Source organism: Periplaneta americana, chromosome 15 (genome assembly GCF_040183065.1).
Source record: "Periplaneta americana isolate PAMFEO1 chromosome 15, P.americana_PAMFEO1_priV1, whole genome shotgun sequence".
Taxonomy (NCBI): Eukaryota; Metazoa; Arthropoda; class Insecta; order Blattodea; family Blattidae; genus Periplaneta; species Periplaneta americana.
The window spans coordinates 102,840,846-102,861,834 of NC_091131.1; the positions used below are offsets into that span (position 1 = coordinate 102,840,846).

Below are 20,989 nucleotides of genomic sequence, written 5' to 3' on the forward strand. Positions count from 1 at the left end.
TGATGAAATGATTAATCCATTGTTAGATTATCTTTTTTTGAGAAGAAATAATAATGAAAGAAAAGAAATTTTAAATACATACCTACGCCATCACTGAGAATTTATTTTTCAGAAAGATAATCTTAAAATGCAAGCTTTCAATGCATTCTGGTATATGGGCAACATAAGTGGTTATTTGGTAATTAGGTGCGAATTAAACTGTTCTGTATCCCGTGCTTGTTGATTCGAAAAAAAAAATAAAATAAAACAGAATAGTGTGTTCTACTGAGGGTTTCAGCGACACGAAAAATATTTCCAGGGGAATTTTAACACATGCTTCTTCAGCTGAGCATAATATGCGTTGCTTCATGACACTGAAACAGTTAATGAAAGAAAATCACAGCATAGCAACTTATTTTGTGAGTTAGGTGTTATTACTTTTCATTAATAATAATAATAATAATAATAATAATAATAATAATAATAATAATAATAATAATAATAATAATTTTTTGGCCCGATTACAGAAAACGGTGAACACAGAAGACGACATAACCATGAACTTTAGATTGACACATTAAAAAAAAAAGAAGAGTTACTTTCTATGGTCATATGGCCCGAATGAGTACAAAGAGGTTAACTAACAAGATCTTTGCTTACTTTTTGAGAAAGAGAACTAAAGGAGCTTGGGTCAAAGAGGTGGAAAGAGATTTACAAGAAGTAGGGATTGCTCAGGAAAACATCCAAGAACGCGAACCTTTAAAAACAAATTTATAATTTCCGAGCTTCCAGAAAAAACCTAAACTGAAAATAAGCACCATGTGGACAGAAGAAAGAAAAGAAACTCATAGAGCACAAATGCGAGAGTACTGAAAAAGGATTAAAGCAAATCAGTTGAAATAACGTGGTCCATAGCTAGGTCGAGAAGAAGAAGAAGGATATTAATACAGTAATAATGATGACAATCATAATTAATACAGTAGGCTACATCAATAATTAACATGTTGTATGGGAGGTAGTCTATTTAAACTATTACTATGATGTACCGAAATACATACTCTTGGTTTCACAAGTAAAGAACCTTCGTTGCAGGGTTGGGTTCAGGAAGCCATAAATCTGACTGGCACACTCCCCCAATTATTGAAACCGTAAACAAAGATACCGCCAGGAGACCGCCGAGAATGCTGTGTTGTGAATTTTCCATTTTTGAAAGAATATCCTTGCCACTGCATTACGGTTTAAGTGGTACCTTAGTAACAGCGAGTTGTGGTTGTCAGCAGTACGCTAGTGAATTTACAATGTTTAATATCTTTTGGCCGTGGATAAACCCACAACCAGGGCCTTCTTCTGAAATGACTCCGACTAAGCGTAAGATTTGTAATAAATCGCCAATAGGAAAAGGGACGAAGTTACGAAAACAAAGTGTACTTATAGTACAAAATGTTAAGAATCGATGATTTTACACATGATCTTGTGCGACAAACAGTGTACGAGTGCTACGAGAGCGGAATGTCACCGACAGTAGAGTCCGTAACGCATGCTATGCGGGAGAAAACTAGTGGCACTGACTACGAATTTCTTTATGGGAAAAGAACTGTTCGTAGATTACTCCGAAGTATGGGGTTTTTACATAAGACAGTGCAAAGAAAATTCACTAGAGCTGAAGCCAGTAACATCATTGCCTGGAGCTACTCGTATCTCGAACAAATAAGAGTTGCGTTTACATGGCTACAATGATGTGTATTTAGACGAAACCTGGTACGACAGTCATAATGTGTCGCATGAAAAACTGAACAGACGACTCCGAAAACTGTGTGGTACCGATATCAGGTGCAAAGGATGAAGAATTGTTATTGTGCACTGTGGGAGGGGGGGGGGGGGCTCGGTTTCATAGTTGGTGCTGTTACTCACAAGAAAATGGCAGATGCACCTGGAGATCATCATGACACAATGAACTCTGCAGTTTTCGAAGAATGGTTCGAAAATAGTGTCCTGAAAATGCTATAGGAGCCCTCTGTAATAGTATATGACAATGCACCTTATCACAGTTTTCAGTGTTACTTGTGTGTAGCAAATAACTTATAATAGAACCTAATCTTATTTACTAAATTAGTTAGGCGTAGCCTATAGCTTATACAGTAGACTAAATATAAGCATTTCAATGCACGATGGCACAACAGATATTGTTTACTTTTCTTAATCTAATGACAGGCATGCTAACCACTCGATGATCGGTGATGACCTTTTATAGTAGTAGTAGTAGTAGTAGTAGTAGTAGTAGTAGTAGTAGTAGTAGTAGTAGTAGTAATAAAGTATATTATTATTATTATTATTATTATTATTATTATTATTATTCAACTGATTTAATTTATTCGTAAATAGAAAATACATTGAAAAGAATCCAATCAGTTGCAAAAGAAAATACACTACAAGAGTCCGGCCAGGAGTAAACGTGGCAACAACTTCCCGTAATTGGCCTGTCAATCACTGTCATCTGTGTAGAAGTGGAGTGAGGCCAGGGTTCTTTACTTGTGGAGCCGAGAGTAGAAGTTTTAGTGCAGTAATTCTGTGTTTCCATATGGCGAAGAACCGATAGAACGGAGAAAAATTCTCTCCGGATTTCCAGCTTTACATGCTGACGCTTTATCCACACCGGATTCAAGTTCCGATGCCGGAATGAGTCCCTCTCATTTTTAAGTTATACCTGTGTTCCCCTTTGTTGGCCCACCCTCGTGTACCATGTCACAGTGTGTGTGACAATAGACACAATGTCCAACCATAAGTACAGAGGTGCACTCATTACGAGTGACTAAATGGCCGGGTCCGACGGAACATGGCGCCATTAACATAATGGCAATGTTAACATTTAGGAATTTTTTTTCTTAGAAAAGTATTCATTTGGGCCTAAAATAGCATTAAAATTTTTATTATACTCTGCAAGGAATAAGCTATTAAAATCTACAGAGTTGTAACACAGTCTAGTAGGCCTATATTCAGTCACGAAGTTCAATACGTAGTAAATATGCATCCATAGATAGTTGCTAACCACTAGGATCGCTACTATCGCCTCATCATAGACAATGCGAAATAGTACCTGCACAGTCTATTGTTCCTAGTATTCGTGACTGTATACTAGACTGTGGTTATATTACTTCCACTCTGTGGTCAGTGGCATTTAAGCTGACGCTTTCAGCACAGCGTATAATGAAACTTCCTCCGCTCACTGCTGTTAGTTTTAATATTAACAGTCGTCCTCGGTGATCACGTGATTACCACTGGAAACGAGGTTCGCGGGTCAAAACCGGTCGAAAGCGATGAATTTTAAAGTACGATAAAATGTTTAGCGTTGCTTCCTCCAGGAGGGAAGTAAAGCTGTGAGTGGCCTGTCGTACATTTACGGCATATAAAAGAATTCTATTCCTGATAGAAACTTCAGGCAAAATTCTTCGACCATTTATTGCCCATGTTGTTCAATTTTGACGCTAAGTAACCTCTGTAGTTGAAATCGTCGTTGAAGAGACTACTACTATTACTGCTGCTACTACTACTACAATAATAATAATAATAATAATAATAATAATAATAATAATAATAATAATACATAGAACTTACTTACAAATGACTTTTAAGGAACCCGTAATAATAATGATAATAATAATAATAATAATAATAATAATAATAATAATAATAATAATAATAATAATAATAACATAATTCGTGACATTGAAGCTGTTGTTTTAAGAAAAGCGTACCGGTATAGTTAAACTTCTCTAACAGTTTATATTAATTTTAATACCGGTACTATAACATAATTAGTGACATCTAAGCTAATATTTTTGGGTGGCATATCTTCGCTTTTATGAAACCTCTTATGTGACCTCAGAGAAAAGAAGAAATTAATTAAAAATCAATAGACCTGCACTGATCCTCAATGATGTCATTTAGCTTATGTTCATCATATTCACCAATGTTTTCTACAGAATTATTTCAACGCCCATTGATTTTTAATTAATTTTTTCTTCCTCCTGAAAAATGATTTTCTGTACTGTTACATAAGAGGTTTCATCAAAACAACGACGATATGGTGAAACTTCCCCCACAAGTTTAACATTAATTTTAATATTAATATAAGTTAGCTATTTCAGCTGATATTTTTGTAACAGCGCATAGTGAAACTATGTGTGACATCTCGTGATGAGAGAGTATAATGTTTTACACTGTCACACGTTAAAAGTGTTAAAATTGTTTAAAAAGGTATTTACCTTCGACAGACGGCCCGTTTCGACGCTATTTGTCGTCGTCTTCAGTGTCTCTTGAACCACTGCTGATTTTGGCTCTGCGATGTGCAGTTGTCGATGGTAGGGGTGGGGGTGTGTTGTTCCTATGGTGGGGGTTGGCTGTCTGTATGTTATGACGTATTATGATGTCAAACAATGTGTGCGTATTAAACTGTAGTTGCGTATTAAGTATGTAATGTGGGTGTGCTATTGTATTCTTATATATTTCGTATTGTTCTAGGATATTTAACTGTAAACTTTTTGGTGTAATGTGTAAAATTTCCATATCTGTTTCTATATTATTGTAGTCATGATTATTGTCGATAATGTGATCTGCGTAATTTGATGTAATGTAAGGTTTGGTTATAGCTTTAATATGTTCGTTGTATCTTGTATGAAAGGATCTTTCTGTCTGTCCTATGTAAAAATGTGGGCAACTATTGCATTTTAATTTATAAACTCCAGTTGAATTATATATATTTGAATGTTTAGTGTGGTTGTTTAAGAATTTCTGTGTTGTATTATTTGTTTTGTATGCAATTTTGTACTTTAGTTTTCTGAATGAAGTTGCGATTTTGTGGGTATTCGTATTGTGATATGTTAATGTTATGTATTTATTCTCGCGTGCTGTTTGTGTTGGTTTGGTCTGTTTTTGTTTTGCCTTTTTTATTAGTGTGTTTATTATGTTAGGGTTGTATCCATTGTCTTGTGCTATATATTTTATTGTGTTTAATTCTTCCGTGTAGTTGTCTTTGTTCATTGGTATATTAATTAATCTATGTGTCATTATACGGAAAGCTGCATGTTTATGTTGTATGGGATGATTTGATGAATTGTGTATATGTGTTGTGGTTGTAGTGGGTTTCCTATATATTTTGAATTCGTGTCTGTTATTTGTTTTGGTTATGGTGATGTCTAAGAAGTTCATAGCTTGCTTATGTTCCATTTCTACTGTATATTTTAATTTGGGGTGTATTTTGTTGAGTTGTTGATGTAGGTTTTCTATTTGTCTTTTGTTTCCATTATATAAGACTATTATGTCAGCTACATATCGATGCCAGTACATTATTTTCTCTGCGTGTTTGTTGTTGTCGGTATTTAGTATGTGTGTTTGTTCTATGTTGTGAATAAAGATTTCAGCTAATATACTTGATATAGGTGAACCCATTGGTAATCCTTCAGTTTGTGTATAGTATTTATTGTTATGTGTGAAATAATTTTGTTTAGTAATAATTTCTGTGATGTGTAAAATTTCGTTAATATGAGTCTGTGGTATGTTATTTTTGATAAGCATTTCCCGAAGTATTTCTAGTGTTTCTGTTACTGGTATGTTTGTATATAGATTTACGATGTCAAATGATGCTAATGTTGTATTGTGTGGAATGTGTTTGTGTTTTATTTTGTTAACTAAGTCTATGGTGTTGATTATTGTTGTTGGGTTTTCAAATTGTATACTATTTCTTATAATGTTGTCTATATATTTCGCTAAACTATACACAAACTGAAGGATTACCAATGGGTTCACCTATATCAAGTATATTAGCTGAAATCTTTATTCACAACAAAATTAGCGAAATATATAGACAACATTATAAGAAATAGTATACAATTTGAAAACCCAACAACAATAATCAACACCATAGACTTAGTTAACAAAATAAAACACAAACACATTCCACACAATACAACATTAGCATCATTTGACATCGTAAATCTATATACAAACATACCAGTAACAGAAACACTAGAAATACTTCGGGAAATGCTTATCAAAAATAACATACCACAGACTCATATTAACGAAATTTTACACATCACAGAAATTATTACTAAACAAAATTATTTCACACATAACAATAAATACTATACACAAACTGAAGGATTACCAATGGGTTCACCTATATCAAGTATATTAGCTGAAATCTTTATTCACAACATAGAACAAACACACATACTAAATACCGACAACAACAAACACGCAGAGAAAATAATGTACTGGCATCGATATGCAGATGACATAATAGTCTTATATAATGGAAACAAAAGACAAATAGAAAACCTACATCAACAACTCAACAAAATACACCCCAAATTAAAATATACAGTAGAAATGGAACATAAGCAAGCTATAAACTTCTTAGACATCACCATAACCAAAACAAATAACAGACACGAATTCAAAATATATAGGAAACCCACTACAACCACAACACATATACACTATTCATCAAATCATCCCATACAACATAAACATGCAGCTTTCCGTACAATGACACATAGATTAATTAATATACCAATGAACAAAGACAACTACACGGAAGAATTAAACACAATAAAATATATAGCACAAGACAATGGATACAACCCTAACATAATAGACAAACTAATAAAAAAGGCAAAACAAAAACAGACCAAACCAACACAAACAGCACGCGAGAATAAATACATAACATTAACATATCACAATACGAATACCCACAAAATCGCAACTTCATTCAGAAAACTAAAGTACAAAATTGCATACAAAACAAATAATACAACACAGAAATTCTTAAACAACCACACTAAACATTCAAATATATATAATTCAACTGGAGTTTATAAATTAAAATGCAATAGTTGCCCACATTTTTACATAGGACAGACAGGAAGATCCTTTCATACAAGATACAACGAACATATTAAAGCTGTAACCAAACCTTACATTACATCAAATTACGCAGATCACATTATCGACAATAATCATGACTACAATAATATAGAAACAGATATGGAAATTTTACACATCACACCAAAAAGTTTACAGTTAAATATCCTAGAACAATACGAAATATATAAGAATACAATAGCACACCCACATTACATACTTAATACGCAACTACAGTTTAATACGCACACATTGTTTGACATCATAATACGTCATAACATACAGACAGCCAACCCCCCCCCATAGGAACAACACACCCCCACCCCTACCATCGACAACTGCACATCGCAGAGCCAAAATCAGCAGTGGTTCAAGAGACACTGAAGACGACGACAAATAGCGTCGAAACGGGCCGTCTGTCGAAGGTAAATACCTTTTTAAACAATTTTAACACTTTTAACGTGTGACAGTGTAAATTTTATGTTTTTAACAAAGTGTTAACGAGAACTTTAATCAATGAAGTATAATGTTTTTTTTGTCGCAGGTGTAAAGGTGATATGACCATGTGTCCCGCCTGTCAGAACCCATTCACAGACGAGAGGAACGGGCTCGCCGAACGGCTAGCCGAGCAGCTACCGTACGCCTGCCCGAACGTGGACAAGGGCTGCAAGGAGAAACTGCTATTGAGAAAAATGGCAGCCCACGAGGTCGTGTGTCCTCAACGATTATACCACTGCGTGCCCTGCAGACCTCGCTGCAGGTGGAGGGGTCGTCGCTTTCAGGTGAAGCATACCCCCAGAGTACATTCAGAACCTCATTTCAAGAAGTGCTGAAGTTCGGGTGCATTAAATTTTAGGATTGCTCGTTTCATAAAAAATGTGAAAAAAAAAATAAATAAAATAAGAGTAAGGCTTATGATTTGAGTGATTTTGAAAGAGAATAAGTTGTTACAAAATCCGACACATGACGACGTTTTTTGAATTTAATTTTTGTTCCTTTTAGCATGGTTAATTTTGTGTTATGGTCTGAAATTGATTGATTTATTTTAGTAGGTTATTTTACGACGGTTTATTAACATCTTAAGTTATTTAACGTCTGAATGAGATGTAGGTGATAATGCCGGTGGAATGAGTCCAGGGTCCAGCACCGAAAGTTACCCAGTTGCACATATTGGGTTGAGGGAAAACCCCGGAAAAAACCTCAACCAGGTAACTTGCCCCGAACGGGAATCGAACCCGGGCCACCTGGTTTCGCGGCCAGTCACGCTAACCGTTACTCTGCAGGTGTGGACTCTGAAATTGAACATTCCATGGTGGAAAAGATTCTGATAAAGCCTCAATGAAGAACAGTCCTAGTCAGTCAAAAGTCAAAGCTAAAGACGATTAAGATGAAATCAATATTTCCCGTCTGAAATGTAGAAATAACGGATTTCTTGGTATTCAATGCATGAAAGAAATTATTATGATAAGATAAAATGCTTCCTTCATCGATTTATACAATAAGGGAGCTTCAAATTTGTTTCCGTATCTGTACAAACTGCAGGAACCAATTACAAAACTGAATTCTAGAGTTGTTATCAGGATTAGTCAGTCTTTGAACCATTGAAATCTTATACGGTCGCACTTTCAGTCATTTTGTTGCATGTCATGTGCGGATTCACGTGCATTTGTACACTGTAATGCTAGGCAATTGGGAGATTTTCTTGGACATGTTCCTAATGCTGTTCAAGTTTCGTCCAATTTTTCTTCTGTCAAAATAGTCTTCCTTTTGTTTGTTTTCTTGTTCAAAAAAAAAAAAAAAAAAACGAACCAGTAGCGCAAAACTTTTTATGAAGTATCTTTATTATTAACTTACTTCGGACATTTACACCAGGAATTTTTTCACAAATTTAAATCTACACTCGTGATAAGATCCATACTCATCAAAAGTATCCACGAATACTACGCATTATTCCACACTGTAGTTCACGTTTTAAGGACTACGTCGATCTCAGATACACTGCACTGTGATAAGAACAGCTATTCACCCAAGTTACCGGGAATCATGGAGAAACTTCCCTATATGGAGTTCGGAAATATTCTGTACACAAGAATTCTGCTGTCCAAATTATAGTACAATACAGGACTAATCTTTGTTGTACATAATTATTTATCTTGAATCAGTGCCATAGATATCAGATATGTTACAGACTATAGAGCCTTCACCTCAGCATTTCTATTATTTTTGTCGTCGTTGTCCTACTCCTCCTCACGATAAATCATATTACTACTTCTTTTTCATTAATTTTCTTCTTTTTAGTTTTCTTAAAAATGGGCACAAGATACATTCTGATAATTCAGAAACTGTAAATCAATGAAACAGTAGAATGGAAACAAAGTTAATTTTTAGATTTGCTGTAATACATGTACTTTGTTTATGAGGCTTATCATACTTCAAGTAATTTGAGTGCCTTTGTGATAAGATATGAAGTCGGATGTACCAGAATAAAATATCTATAGATATTGTGCCGGATTTCAAATAAAAATATTTACTGATAAAGATCTAAGTTGTTGTTTAGTCAACTGTCCGAAGACAGGTTTGAACCTCATAAGTGACACCAATGAGGCATCACTCAAAAGGCAACTAAGCCAGGAGACAATGGGGTGGTGTGGCCAGATCCTTTCCTCCTCCATTGCATACATCACTGACTAATAACATACCGGTATTACATTAATCAGACTTGAGATGTACGGTATACAAACAATTGAATGGGTGAGAATGAGATAGTCCAAAGGACACTTTTAACAAAAATGATTTTTGTGCGAATTCATTTCTTATACATATGAAGAAGCTACTAGTACAATATTACGAAAATTATTCAACAAATGACGTAAGTATACGCCAAATAAATTATGATCCCACACCTAATACAATGCGATCGAAAAGTTCCTCTGCAACTCCATTAATTCTAGTAATTCTGTAGAAAGTTTGCACTCTCACATTCATTCCGGTTTGACAACCCACACCACCAATCCATCATATATTCCTATCTCTATTCCTCTACACAGAACATTCTTCTACTCATCATCTTTCAGCATATCGATTCCACACCTCTGGAATTCTCTCCCTGATCATGTCAGAACTGTCGGACAATATCAAAATTCAAATTTAAATTAAAGAATCGCATTCTAGTTCATGTTGAACACCTGTCAGGTTGCGCAACTTCGGCTTAACCCATGCCATATTATAATAAATATTGTAACTATGTTGCTGTAAAATTGACAAGTAATATGTAATCTATTTATTATTATTATTATTATTATTATTATTATTATTATTATCAGTTATCACTATCATCATTGCTATCTCTGTTTTCTTTTCCTTGTATTAGCTTGATGAGAGCTCTATAGTGTTCTTTTGACCCTGTTGACCCTCTATAGCAGCGGTCGTCAGCACAGAGCACCCTGGGGTTAGCGTCCCTTACCCGCGGAAAACACATATGGTGCACTCATAGCTGCTAGCAGGTATGCTCTCTACCTCTTCCTGCTGCACAACGGGGCACACGGGACGGCTCCGTTTACCGTTTGCACATTTCAGCGAGTGCCGACAACCACTGCTCTATAGGGCTTTAATTTAATTTGTATTATTTTCATCAGTGTTTGTATTCCTTTTTTTTTTGTATTTATATGTGCTATCTGGCAGGATGGAAGAGAAGGCCTTATGGCCTTAAATCTGTCAGATTAAATAAATAAATAAATAAATAATAATAATAATAATATACTCAGCCGCCAGCGCTGCCACTTGAATTCTCTGCCTAGTGGATTCTCGGCTACACTGTGGCGGAAAGACTTCTTCCCGCCATGGGCTACACAAGCACTGGGAGAGACTTCTCGATCGCAATGTAGCATTGAATTCTAAACCTTCAATATGCTCTCCTGTACAAGTTTCTCTGTGTGGCTTAGAACTATATCATTCTCATCTCTTCAATTGTTCTTCCTCTGACATTTATCGTCAAGTGGGATGTACTGCCTGATAATAGTTGTAAATATCAGCCAGAACCTCAACCAGATTAAGTTATTTAAATGTTAATATTAAATTAGTCAATTAAGATAAAATACCAACATAATAATGACAATGTAGAGGTGATTTTGTCAGTGGTAGTGCTAGAGACAGTGATAGTAATGGTAATGATGGTGAAAATAGCAGTGAAAGTGCTGGTAATGGTGATAGTGGTAGTAGTGACGGTGATGCAATGGTACCAGTAGTGACAGGGTTAGTGACTGTAGATAGAAAAGACATCTTGAAGATGATGTTAGTGGTGACAGAGGTGGTGATGGTAGGTGTCGAGATGGAGGTGGTGGTGATAGAGTTGATAATGATGGTAGAATTGGAGCTGACAGTAGTGGTAGTAGTACCAATAGTGATGTTGCTGTGGTGGTGACTTATATCGTGGTAGAGGTGAAGATGGCAGTAGTAGTAGTGATGGTGGTTATGGTAGTAGTGTTGTTGATAGTGAGTGATGATGGAGGTGGCAGTGGAAGTGGCGGTAATAGTAGTGATGATAGTGGTAGTGACAGTAGCAGTGATGGTGGTAGTGACAGTAAGTTACTGTCTTCCTCCGACGAGTTTAGTGCTGGGACCTGAGGTATTCTTGCCATTGGTGCGGGGGGATTGCAGGTAGATTTTTTTGTTGCTACAGCTAAGCCGAGCCGAGCGGAGTGGGAAGTATTAATCGTCCAAAAATATGCAGTCTTCAGTTTGTAGTAGTGTGTGAATATTTCATATACATATTTTTTACCTAGGCCTATGTGATTTTGTTATAAATATATTAAATATATTCTTGCAATTTTTGTTCAAACATCTCCCTGATGTTAGCTATGTTAATATTATATGAATTACTCATATTAAATATTTCACCATTAGAAGTCATTTTTAAGGAAACATGCTGTGGAAAATGGGTCAACGAGACGAGTAGATATTTTAGCGTACAATGCCAACACTAAACAGGGGATTATTGTGGACCCCACAATACGTTTTGAAGTAGAATGTCGTCAGCCGAGGTCCACCTTGAGAAGAAGTCGATCTATGAGCCTACAGTCAACTATTTCAAGCTGAAATATGCCTTAATTCATGTTGAGGTATTCGGCTTGCTCATAGGTGCTCGAGGGACTATACCAGCTTTTTTCGAAGAATTTCGACGGCAGTTTGCTCTGCCAACATCTCTGAGGGATGACATTGTGATAATTGTGTTAAAAAAATCCTGCCAAATCCTAATTAATCACATGGTGCCACATTAATAGCAATTGTAATTTTTCACGCCCTTTTCTTTGTTTCCCTTTTTTAAAACTTAATATCTATGTTTACAAATGTATAATAATTTTTTTGAGGATATACTGTGTCCGTAAGGGCTACCCTCAATGGGGGGCAGTTTAATATTATTATTATTATTTTTAAATTGATTACTTTACAAATTTAATTCAATTCTACTAATCACTAAATTTTATAGTATGATTCTTCTTTTCATTTATATTATTGTAGTTTTATTATGATTTTTATGTTTATTTATTTTATTTTATTTGTATTTCTGATGGTGTGATGGCCTTAACTTCACCAGAATAAATAAATACTAGACTAAATAAATAAATAAATAAAATGTTCTACAATACTTTCCTTCTCTGAACACGTAAATACGAATGGTTGTATCTCTATCTCGCCAAAAATACGTTAGAAAACTAATAGGCATACTGCTCTCGTAAATTGGGCGAATGTTTTCAGTATGATTGTACTTCCTTCCAGACTGGCGATGTCACTGTTCCCTCCCACTCCAGTACCGCGCTAGACTAGTCGGAACCACATTCCTCTCAGCCCTAAACTCCTCAGAGGATGACAGTAGTAGTGTTGGTGGTGTTGATGATGGTGGTAGTGGTGGTGGTAATGGTGGTGGTGGTGGTGATTTCGCTTCCCATCACTTATTTTCTTTAATTGGTTTCCAAATTTCTCTTACCACTTTTCTACAAAGGTTTTAATAAATATTTAAGACTTTTAGTTGAGAATTTAATTTTCACACTCGTACGTACTAATATCACTAATAATAATTTAGTTCATTCAAACACTTTCTGTTTCAGATCCTGGAACACATGAAGGACGAACACAAGGAGCTGGTGTGGGTGAAATCGTATAATAGCCTCGTGTATGAGAATTTTGACATAAAAACTGATTACACATGCACGCACATCTTGTCTTGTCTTAAAGAGATATTCTGGTGTCATTCAAGACGCGATGCTAATAAAGGCAGATTATTTGAAGCTATACAATATATAGGCAAGAAGGGAAAAGCCGAATGCTTTGAGTATGAATTTGAATTTTACTGCAAAGGGAATAATAGAACTGCAGTTTTCAGGAACAAGGTACAAGATGAAGAAAACGATGTGGAGAAGATATATGAGTCGGGAGATTGCTTAGTGTTAGACCTCAGTGTGCTGAAGTACTTTGTGAATGAGAAAAAACAGTTGTTCTACAATTTAAAGTTGGAAAGGATTCGTTACAAAAATTAGCAATTTGTTTATTTGTTCTTACATTAGATTTGAATTCTTCATGGACTTATTAAATAATACATTTATTTATAAAAGTCCTTCAGCTTGCCTGCCAAAGATCATAAAGAGAAAACTGAATTACAGATGGTGAATCTTAATCTGAATAATATATTCGTGACTGTTAATGTTGTTATATTAACACTGGACATGCTTGTAACAGACATGTTAAAACCTAGTCTTAATTCGATAGTGTTTTCATTCAATTGATTAAAAAAAAAAAAATTAACATACAAAGACAATATAATTGAAGCGTCGGCTGGAACAACGTTGTTGTTATAGGGTAGCAAACTTTTGAGTGGACAAATTTCACGTAATGCAGTGATGGACAGTTGCAAGCCAAGGAGTATAGCAAGGTAACATGACATACAACATTATTACAGGGAAACACCCCGAATGAAAATGTTGTAACTTACAATGTTGTTCCAGCCGACGCTTCAATTATTACAGTATTAAAACACATATTGAAATTCATGTTTGAACCATACAATCCACACCTGTGGAGTAACGGTTAGTGCATCTGGCCGCGAAACCAGGTGGCCTGGGTTCGATTCCCGGTTGGGGCAAGTTACCTGGTTGAGGTTTTTTCCGGGGTTTTCCCTCAACCCAATATGAACAAATGCTGGGTAACTTTCGGTGCTGGACCCCAGACTCATTTCACTGGCATTATCACCTTCATCTCATTCAGACGCTAAATAACGTAAGATGTTGATAAAGTGTCGTAAAATAACCTACTAAAAAAAACCATACATGTTTCAGGACCACACATCCTGAAACGTTTATGGTTCAAACATGATTTTCAATGTGTGTTTTAATACTGTAGTAATTATACTGTATTGTCTTTGTATGTTAAATTTTTTAATCAATTGTTATAGTAAGTTTATATTACGTAATAAAATAAATATATTATGTGCTTGGCCAACCTTCTAGTGTACTGGTTGGTAATGCTGGCTACTAGCCCTAAGTAAGAGATCTCGGGCTCGATTCTCAACTCTATCAAGGAATTTTTCCTTGGTTATAAATGTTCCTTGGTATGTATGGCCTGGGAATTCGTGTTATCCACAGGTTTAAGTTAAGTTTAGTTATATAGTATATAAGTGTTAGGAGAGGACTAAAACACTCTGTCAGGAAATCTGCTGAGAATATCTCCTTAAGGGACCACTAGGGATTGCTTGCAATCTGATGGTCTTAGGACTTGAAAAATGTGCTTGTACAGTTGCTGTACTTATAAGTACCAATAATGAGCTATCATTGAGACTTGTTTAGAAGGAATAACATACTGTAGTACATTTTCTTCGGCTAAACCCAAATTAACCAAGTGGGTGAAAGAGTGGGGTTTATGTAACACCAGATGTAAATTGGATATTATAACTAATGGTAAAATAGCCTATAGTGCATCTATAATGTTACCAGTACAGGTCATGATATTGGAACTAATGAAAACCTGATATGGAACAATGAATTGAGATTACATGTGAGATATTGTTTCAAGTATGTGACGAAAAATTTTAACTACTATGATCACTGAAAAATAAAGTACCGGTAACAAAAATTAATTTTGTACCCTACAGTAACGAGATAAAGTAACATGTAGGCCTATTAAATGAGAGAAACTAAATGCTGTACAGTAAGCGGTTTCTGGACATGGGTTGCACTTAATCCTATTTACTATCTAGAAAAAGCGAATTTTGTTTTATAATAATGGCTATTGGAAAAAAAAAAATGATGGCTAATAATTTTAGTGATTCATGCTTGACAATTCAATTCTTTTTCATTTTCATAAAGTACAGATCTTGTGAAAAAGAAATAACATTTTGCCTGCATAAGACATTCTTTTACAGTAGACAGAAAATTCACGGAGGAAAAACTTATAATAAATGTTATTATACTGCAACATACAATAGCAGAGAACAACATACATGAATTAGATGTGGTGTCTATCTTATCATTTATCTATTAATTGCACTACTTGTTATAAGGAATGTTTCAGTAAATTTCTGTGTGTGTTTGTGTGCTGCAGCGAAGTCAAATCACAAAAGAGAATAACTTTTCCATTTGTGGGCAACCTGAGCATCATTTGTGTATACAGTATACTGGATGTACACATTGGTCCATTTGTAGACACATTTCTTTTATTAATGCCATTACTTAAGTTTTCTCTTAATATACTACGTATTTCTACTTCTAGATACCAGTAATATTTAAATATCAGAAACAAAATAGGAACTACCAGTACTGGTCTATTTCTGTTATAATTGATAAAACATTAAGGATAATTTTAAAATACATATAAGATAACGTCATAATATTGCCCTGAATAACAATATTACCACAGTCTAGTACATACAGTCAGGAAGCTTGAGGTCATTTTTTGCATTTCTCGCGATACAATGCTCCAAGCGGTTAGCAACTAAGAGTACTAGGAATAATAGACTGTGCGATAGTAGCGATCCTAGTGGCTAGCAACTAAAGTTCAACTGTTATTGGATGCATATTCCTACGTACTGAGCTTCGTGATTGTATGTACTAGACTGTGATATTACTTTAAAGTCAATAAGAAGACATAATTCAATTAATGAAATGAAGTTAGTGCATTAACTACTCAGCTGTGGAAATGAAGGTAAAGTTCTTTGCAGAAATAGATACACAAGACCCTATATGTTCATATTATATATATATATATATATATAATCATTATCAGGGGTAGATAAAACTCCGAAATTTTCAGAAGCCAGCACATTTTACCCAAACATGCAATGAGAAAATAGTTCGAGCTAGGGTAAAGATACATTTACTGAAATACAGTACATTGGACAATATTAAATATCTATGCAATGCAAACACACACTCTCAGAGGCACTTTGTGCTCTTCATTGAAGCTGTGTAGTGACAATTATCTTGAGATACACAAAAAATATAAAAATGTTAATCTGAAAAGCATGCTCGAACTTCTTCCCATAGCCACGTATGTTAACACTATGTATTACTGTAGTCATAGCGACGTAAAATTAATTGAAGTCTTAAAAACTTTTGAACTCAAAAAATTCTGGCACCACAAAAATTTGTAGATGTCATTGCGACCTGAAACCTAGAATTTGTCTACCTCTGATTAGTTTTTGTTTAAAGGAAATGGAAAAGTTTAATCACGTGGGCTATAAATGTTACCAAAATTTATAATGTAAATTCCACAGATTTTTTGACCAATATATCTAATCATTAACATATTCATCATCACATCGTTTGTATATTTTAATTGTATAAAGAAATGCTTGTAAAATGTGTTGTGTCCATTAAACTAACAATTGATATTCGTTCACTTCTAATAATATATTACGATACAAGGTTGGGAAGTGCTTTTTAAAATCGAGGAAAAATGTGAAAAAACGAGCAGAGCGAGCGAGTTTTTCAATTTCCGAGATTTCGTAATGCACTTCACAAACGTGTAATTATTGTAGCTACAACATTTTTTACACAATCATATTTTTAAAATTGCAAATACAATATATTTTGCATTGAAAATTTAGAACAATATTATTCCAAAGCCTTCGCAAAACTATACCCTAATGGTAGCTAAGTAACAAGAAGTGCACTATTCAGTTTTGTTACGAAGAATGGTTTCCCTAGCAACAAAGTCTGTGTGGGAATTCTAAAAAACACACACGATCATGCAAAATTAAACATTACGATGCAATTGCCATTAAACTGACTTCTACTTTACATCTGCAAGCATTTGTGACAATCGAATGATAGAATACCAGTATTTACCAGAATACCAGTAACTTATCTTCTTCATGATGATCAAAGTAAATTTGTGGCAAGTTGGAATACAAAAAAATTTCTATAGTTATTTACTGACATGTAAAACATTCTTTCCACTCCCTTGACATTGGACCTAGTTCCTTTTTTTTTATTGTTTTATTTTAAGATGCTTTAAAAACTAAGATGATTATCTAGCGTCTGAGTGAAATAAATGTGATAATACCGGCGAAATGAATCTAGGGTCCAGCACCAAAAGTTACCCAACATTTGCTCCTAATGAGTTGCGGGAAAATCCCGAGAAAATCTCAACCAGATAACTTGTCTCAACCAGGATTTGAACCCAGACCCGCAGTTTCGCAGTCCAACATGCAGACCACTACTCCATGCAGTGGGGAGTGGCACAGTGCAGATTGTCCCAGTGTGTATGCTGTAGAGTAGCAGCTAGCAGTGAAGAAAACATTTATCTTCTGCTGTCAGTGGCTTTTTAATGTGCCAGTTAATATAAACAGCAATAAAATGAAATATAAACGCTTTGTATAGACAATCAAAATATAGGTTACCGGTAAACACTTTTAATAATAAAATTTGTCACTGTGTTGAAAGTTAATTATTCGAACGTTTGTAAGATGGACAGTAGTAGCATCTTCCCTTCACTGATGACAGTGTGAGCAGAGGGGGAGAGGCCTATCAATCAAACTTAAATGGGGTTTAATAGTTATTTTGTAGAAAAGATAATAAATAAAATACAGTTGTTGTTGTAAGTATGAAAACTTGAATGCTTAGTGTGGAAGATCATTCCAGAAAATTGAAAAAGTAATCAGACGCCGCTGGAGAGTGGAGCCTTCTAAAAGTTTCTCGTCAGCAGTGATGCCAATCGAGTTTGAGAAAAATTCGTTAAGCAGCAGTGAAAAATCGCTAAATTATTACGTTATCAGAAGAGAAAATTTTATTCCTGTCCCTAATGGAACTTTACAAAGTCGTTAAATTATATTGAAACAATATGTATAAAAATTTAATCATCGGTAATTTTTTTGCTGAAAAATATTCACAGGAAGAGGGTAAAAGGACTGGACTTGAAAGAAGTTCTAGAAAAATCTTCTACTTTTATTATGTTTTCAATTCAGTTTGAAACTCTGATAGAGTTAGCCTACTTCGTTTTCACTGTTTGTATGCATAGCTTTCATTTTTATGATTTATCAGTTTTCATTATTGTCATTTGATTCCAAAGCCATTACTTTCAGATACCTATATTGACAAAAATATAATTTACCTACCTATTTCCTTTATATTCAGCTATCAATTTTATTTTTTGTTAATCATTTTTCAGCAACATCTTTATGAAAATTTGTCCTTGACAGTCTTAAATAATTGACCAATGCTGCTCATCGGAGTGACTACTACTGCGGAGGAATCGGAGGTTACGAATAAAGCTCTCCACCGGTGATCTCCGGTACTATCGTAGGTGGAACAGGGAACATACGGAGGGATGCGGTGGTTCGGAGCGAAGCGAAGTTGGAGGGCGTAGAGCTCAAGGACGACCGAAGCGTACGGACTGAGGGTAGTTGTGAGTGGAATAAAATGGCACCAAATCGTATATCCGTCGCATGGAAATTCTTTAATTTAGTTGGAGATAATAATAAAGTCGCACGTTGTTAACTTTGTCAGCGAATTTACTCTAAGGGTGGCGGTACTTCAAATTTGTTAGACCATTTGAAGCAATCGCACAATCTCGAACTTGAAGAAACTAAGTAAGTTAATTTAACTATTCAAAACACTTTTGAACTCTTTTAAAAAGCGTGTTTACTTTGATTTATACGAGTATATAAAAGTTCTAATAAATAATTTCGTGGTTTTGTGTGCAGACAGAGTAACATAGTGTATGAAAAACTGAAAAGCAGAAGAATTTCAGCAAAAAAGGACCCTCTAATAAATGATCCAACATATTGTTACGAGATGAAACTCCAAACTTCAGTGATGAGCTGCTTACTTGAAATGAAATATGAGCTGGTGATTGTGTTGCCAGAAAAGCCAAACGCTCCTAGGACGCTAACAGGTCTGTATTTGGAAATCTCTATGGCGTGGACCAGGTTAGATAGATTCTATGGGTAGGTCTAAATTTTAAAATGTAGCTATGTAAGTGTTTAGGCTAACATTAAGAGCCGCGGTTGTGGTACTCGTACTTGCTGTCAAAAATAAATTATTACCATTACTTAGTGATATCATTGTTTTCGTAGTTTTAAAATTACGCAAAACATTTGATACGATTTTTTTAACTGCTTTAGTGCTATTGTTCCAAAGGTCCACAGTCTTAAAAAAAAGTCTTGAAATTTCTATAAAACGTAACTTTCGAGGCAATAAGAATCATACCCATACATAATTATGAAATATTTAAAAGGCAACTTGAGTTATCAGGTTAAAATATTGAGTTTCATTCTGAAACTAAAGAAACGTGTGGTAATAATATAATTACAATTATCCTTAACTTGATATCCGCTTATATTTTTTATTACAGAGGAAGAGTGACGCGTTTTAGAAGAGACAGTTCAAATACTGACACTCTTTAATACAATGATCACAATCCTGTTTGGTGAAGAATCTTAATAAATTATTTTGGACAGTAAACTTTAACTCACTGATACCACACGTTTCTTTTGTTCCATTCTGAAACTCCCTTAATATATATTACGTTAAACTAAACCGATTAGAATAATAATTGACAAAAACTGTTTGTGAATAAACGAGTGTTTCCAGAAAAATTATAAATGTTTACATTAGCTACTGAAAAGCTTTACTTCTGCGTTAGTTTTCGGTTAATTTTAATGTTATTAATTTGATCAATGACATAAAACTAATACGCCTTTCCACATATAGGCCTACTATGAATTTCAAACTAGAAAAAAAAAATCTGTCAGCTAACATAGTACTTCAGGCAAAACAAGAAAAAAAGAAGAGCCGAAGAAAAAAAGAGAGGTAAATAAAAAGAGAGAAAATAAACAACAAAAAATTACACACTTATTCTAAAAGATACGCAGACGTCAGCGGACTCCAATCAGTACCTGATCTGATTAAAGGAATGCTCAGCGGAAAATGTTAGTCTGCGCCACAGCACATATAGAACCTGTGTGGCATCAACCGGACATCTCCGATTGAAAGCGCACAAACAACCGCTCCGGAGAAAAACCTAATCGTAAGCAGCACTATAATTGACTCATAATAATTATGTTCTGATGGTCTGAAATGCCTCAACCATTCTGGTAGATGAGACCTTTATCGAGACTCCTCCCTTCCAAAATAGGCCTAGTCATTGGTGTCCTTGCCTACTAAAGGAGGGTTGTAGAAAAATGGCATAAATACCCTAATTTGTTAATAAATCCTAACAAAATAGCCTATAGCTAATTCGCCATGTTTACAAAGAAAATATAGCTAATTCTCCATGTTTACAGAAGAAAACTTGACTATTTCTCTAGTCATATCTATGAAAATATCTCAATGTTGGTCAAACTCAGTTGAGAAATGCGTACCATGATCCTTCTGTAATGAGTCTTCATATCAGAATTATTAATTTTGGTTTAACTTCTTGAAATTAAAAGCAACATCAAAGGGGGCACAATTTTCTCTTGCCTCACTGGCTTCTGTGAGATACATATATGCAGTAACAAACATATGGTTTTAGTTTGCAGCCACACTTTCAACATAAAAATCGTTTTATATTTACCTGTATATACTAATGTACAGTTGTAGCCCCCACTCTCCACTTG

General features: G+C 34.8%; 1 protein-coding gene across 4 annotated transcripts in view; it reads left to right on the forward strand.

Annotated features, from left to right (window-relative positions):
- LOC138715226 (E3 ubiquitin-protein ligase SIAH1B-like) overlaps positions 1-13,600 on the forward strand; it is a 38,565-nt gene extending 24,965 nt beyond the window's left edge. For all 4 annotated transcript variants that reach the window (XM_069847918.1, XM_069847921.1, XM_069847920.1 and 1 more), the window contains exons 3-4: positions 7,448-7,685; positions 13,008-13,600. In XM_069847918.1, coding sequence (XP_069704019.1) covers positions 7,448-7,685; positions 13,008-13,436 — 667 coding nt within the window. In that variant the 3' untranslated portion in view covers positions 13,437-13,600. The remainder of the gene's footprint in view (positions 1-7,447; positions 7,686-13,007) is intronic.
- Positions 13,601-20,989: the final 7,389 nt, after the last annotated feature.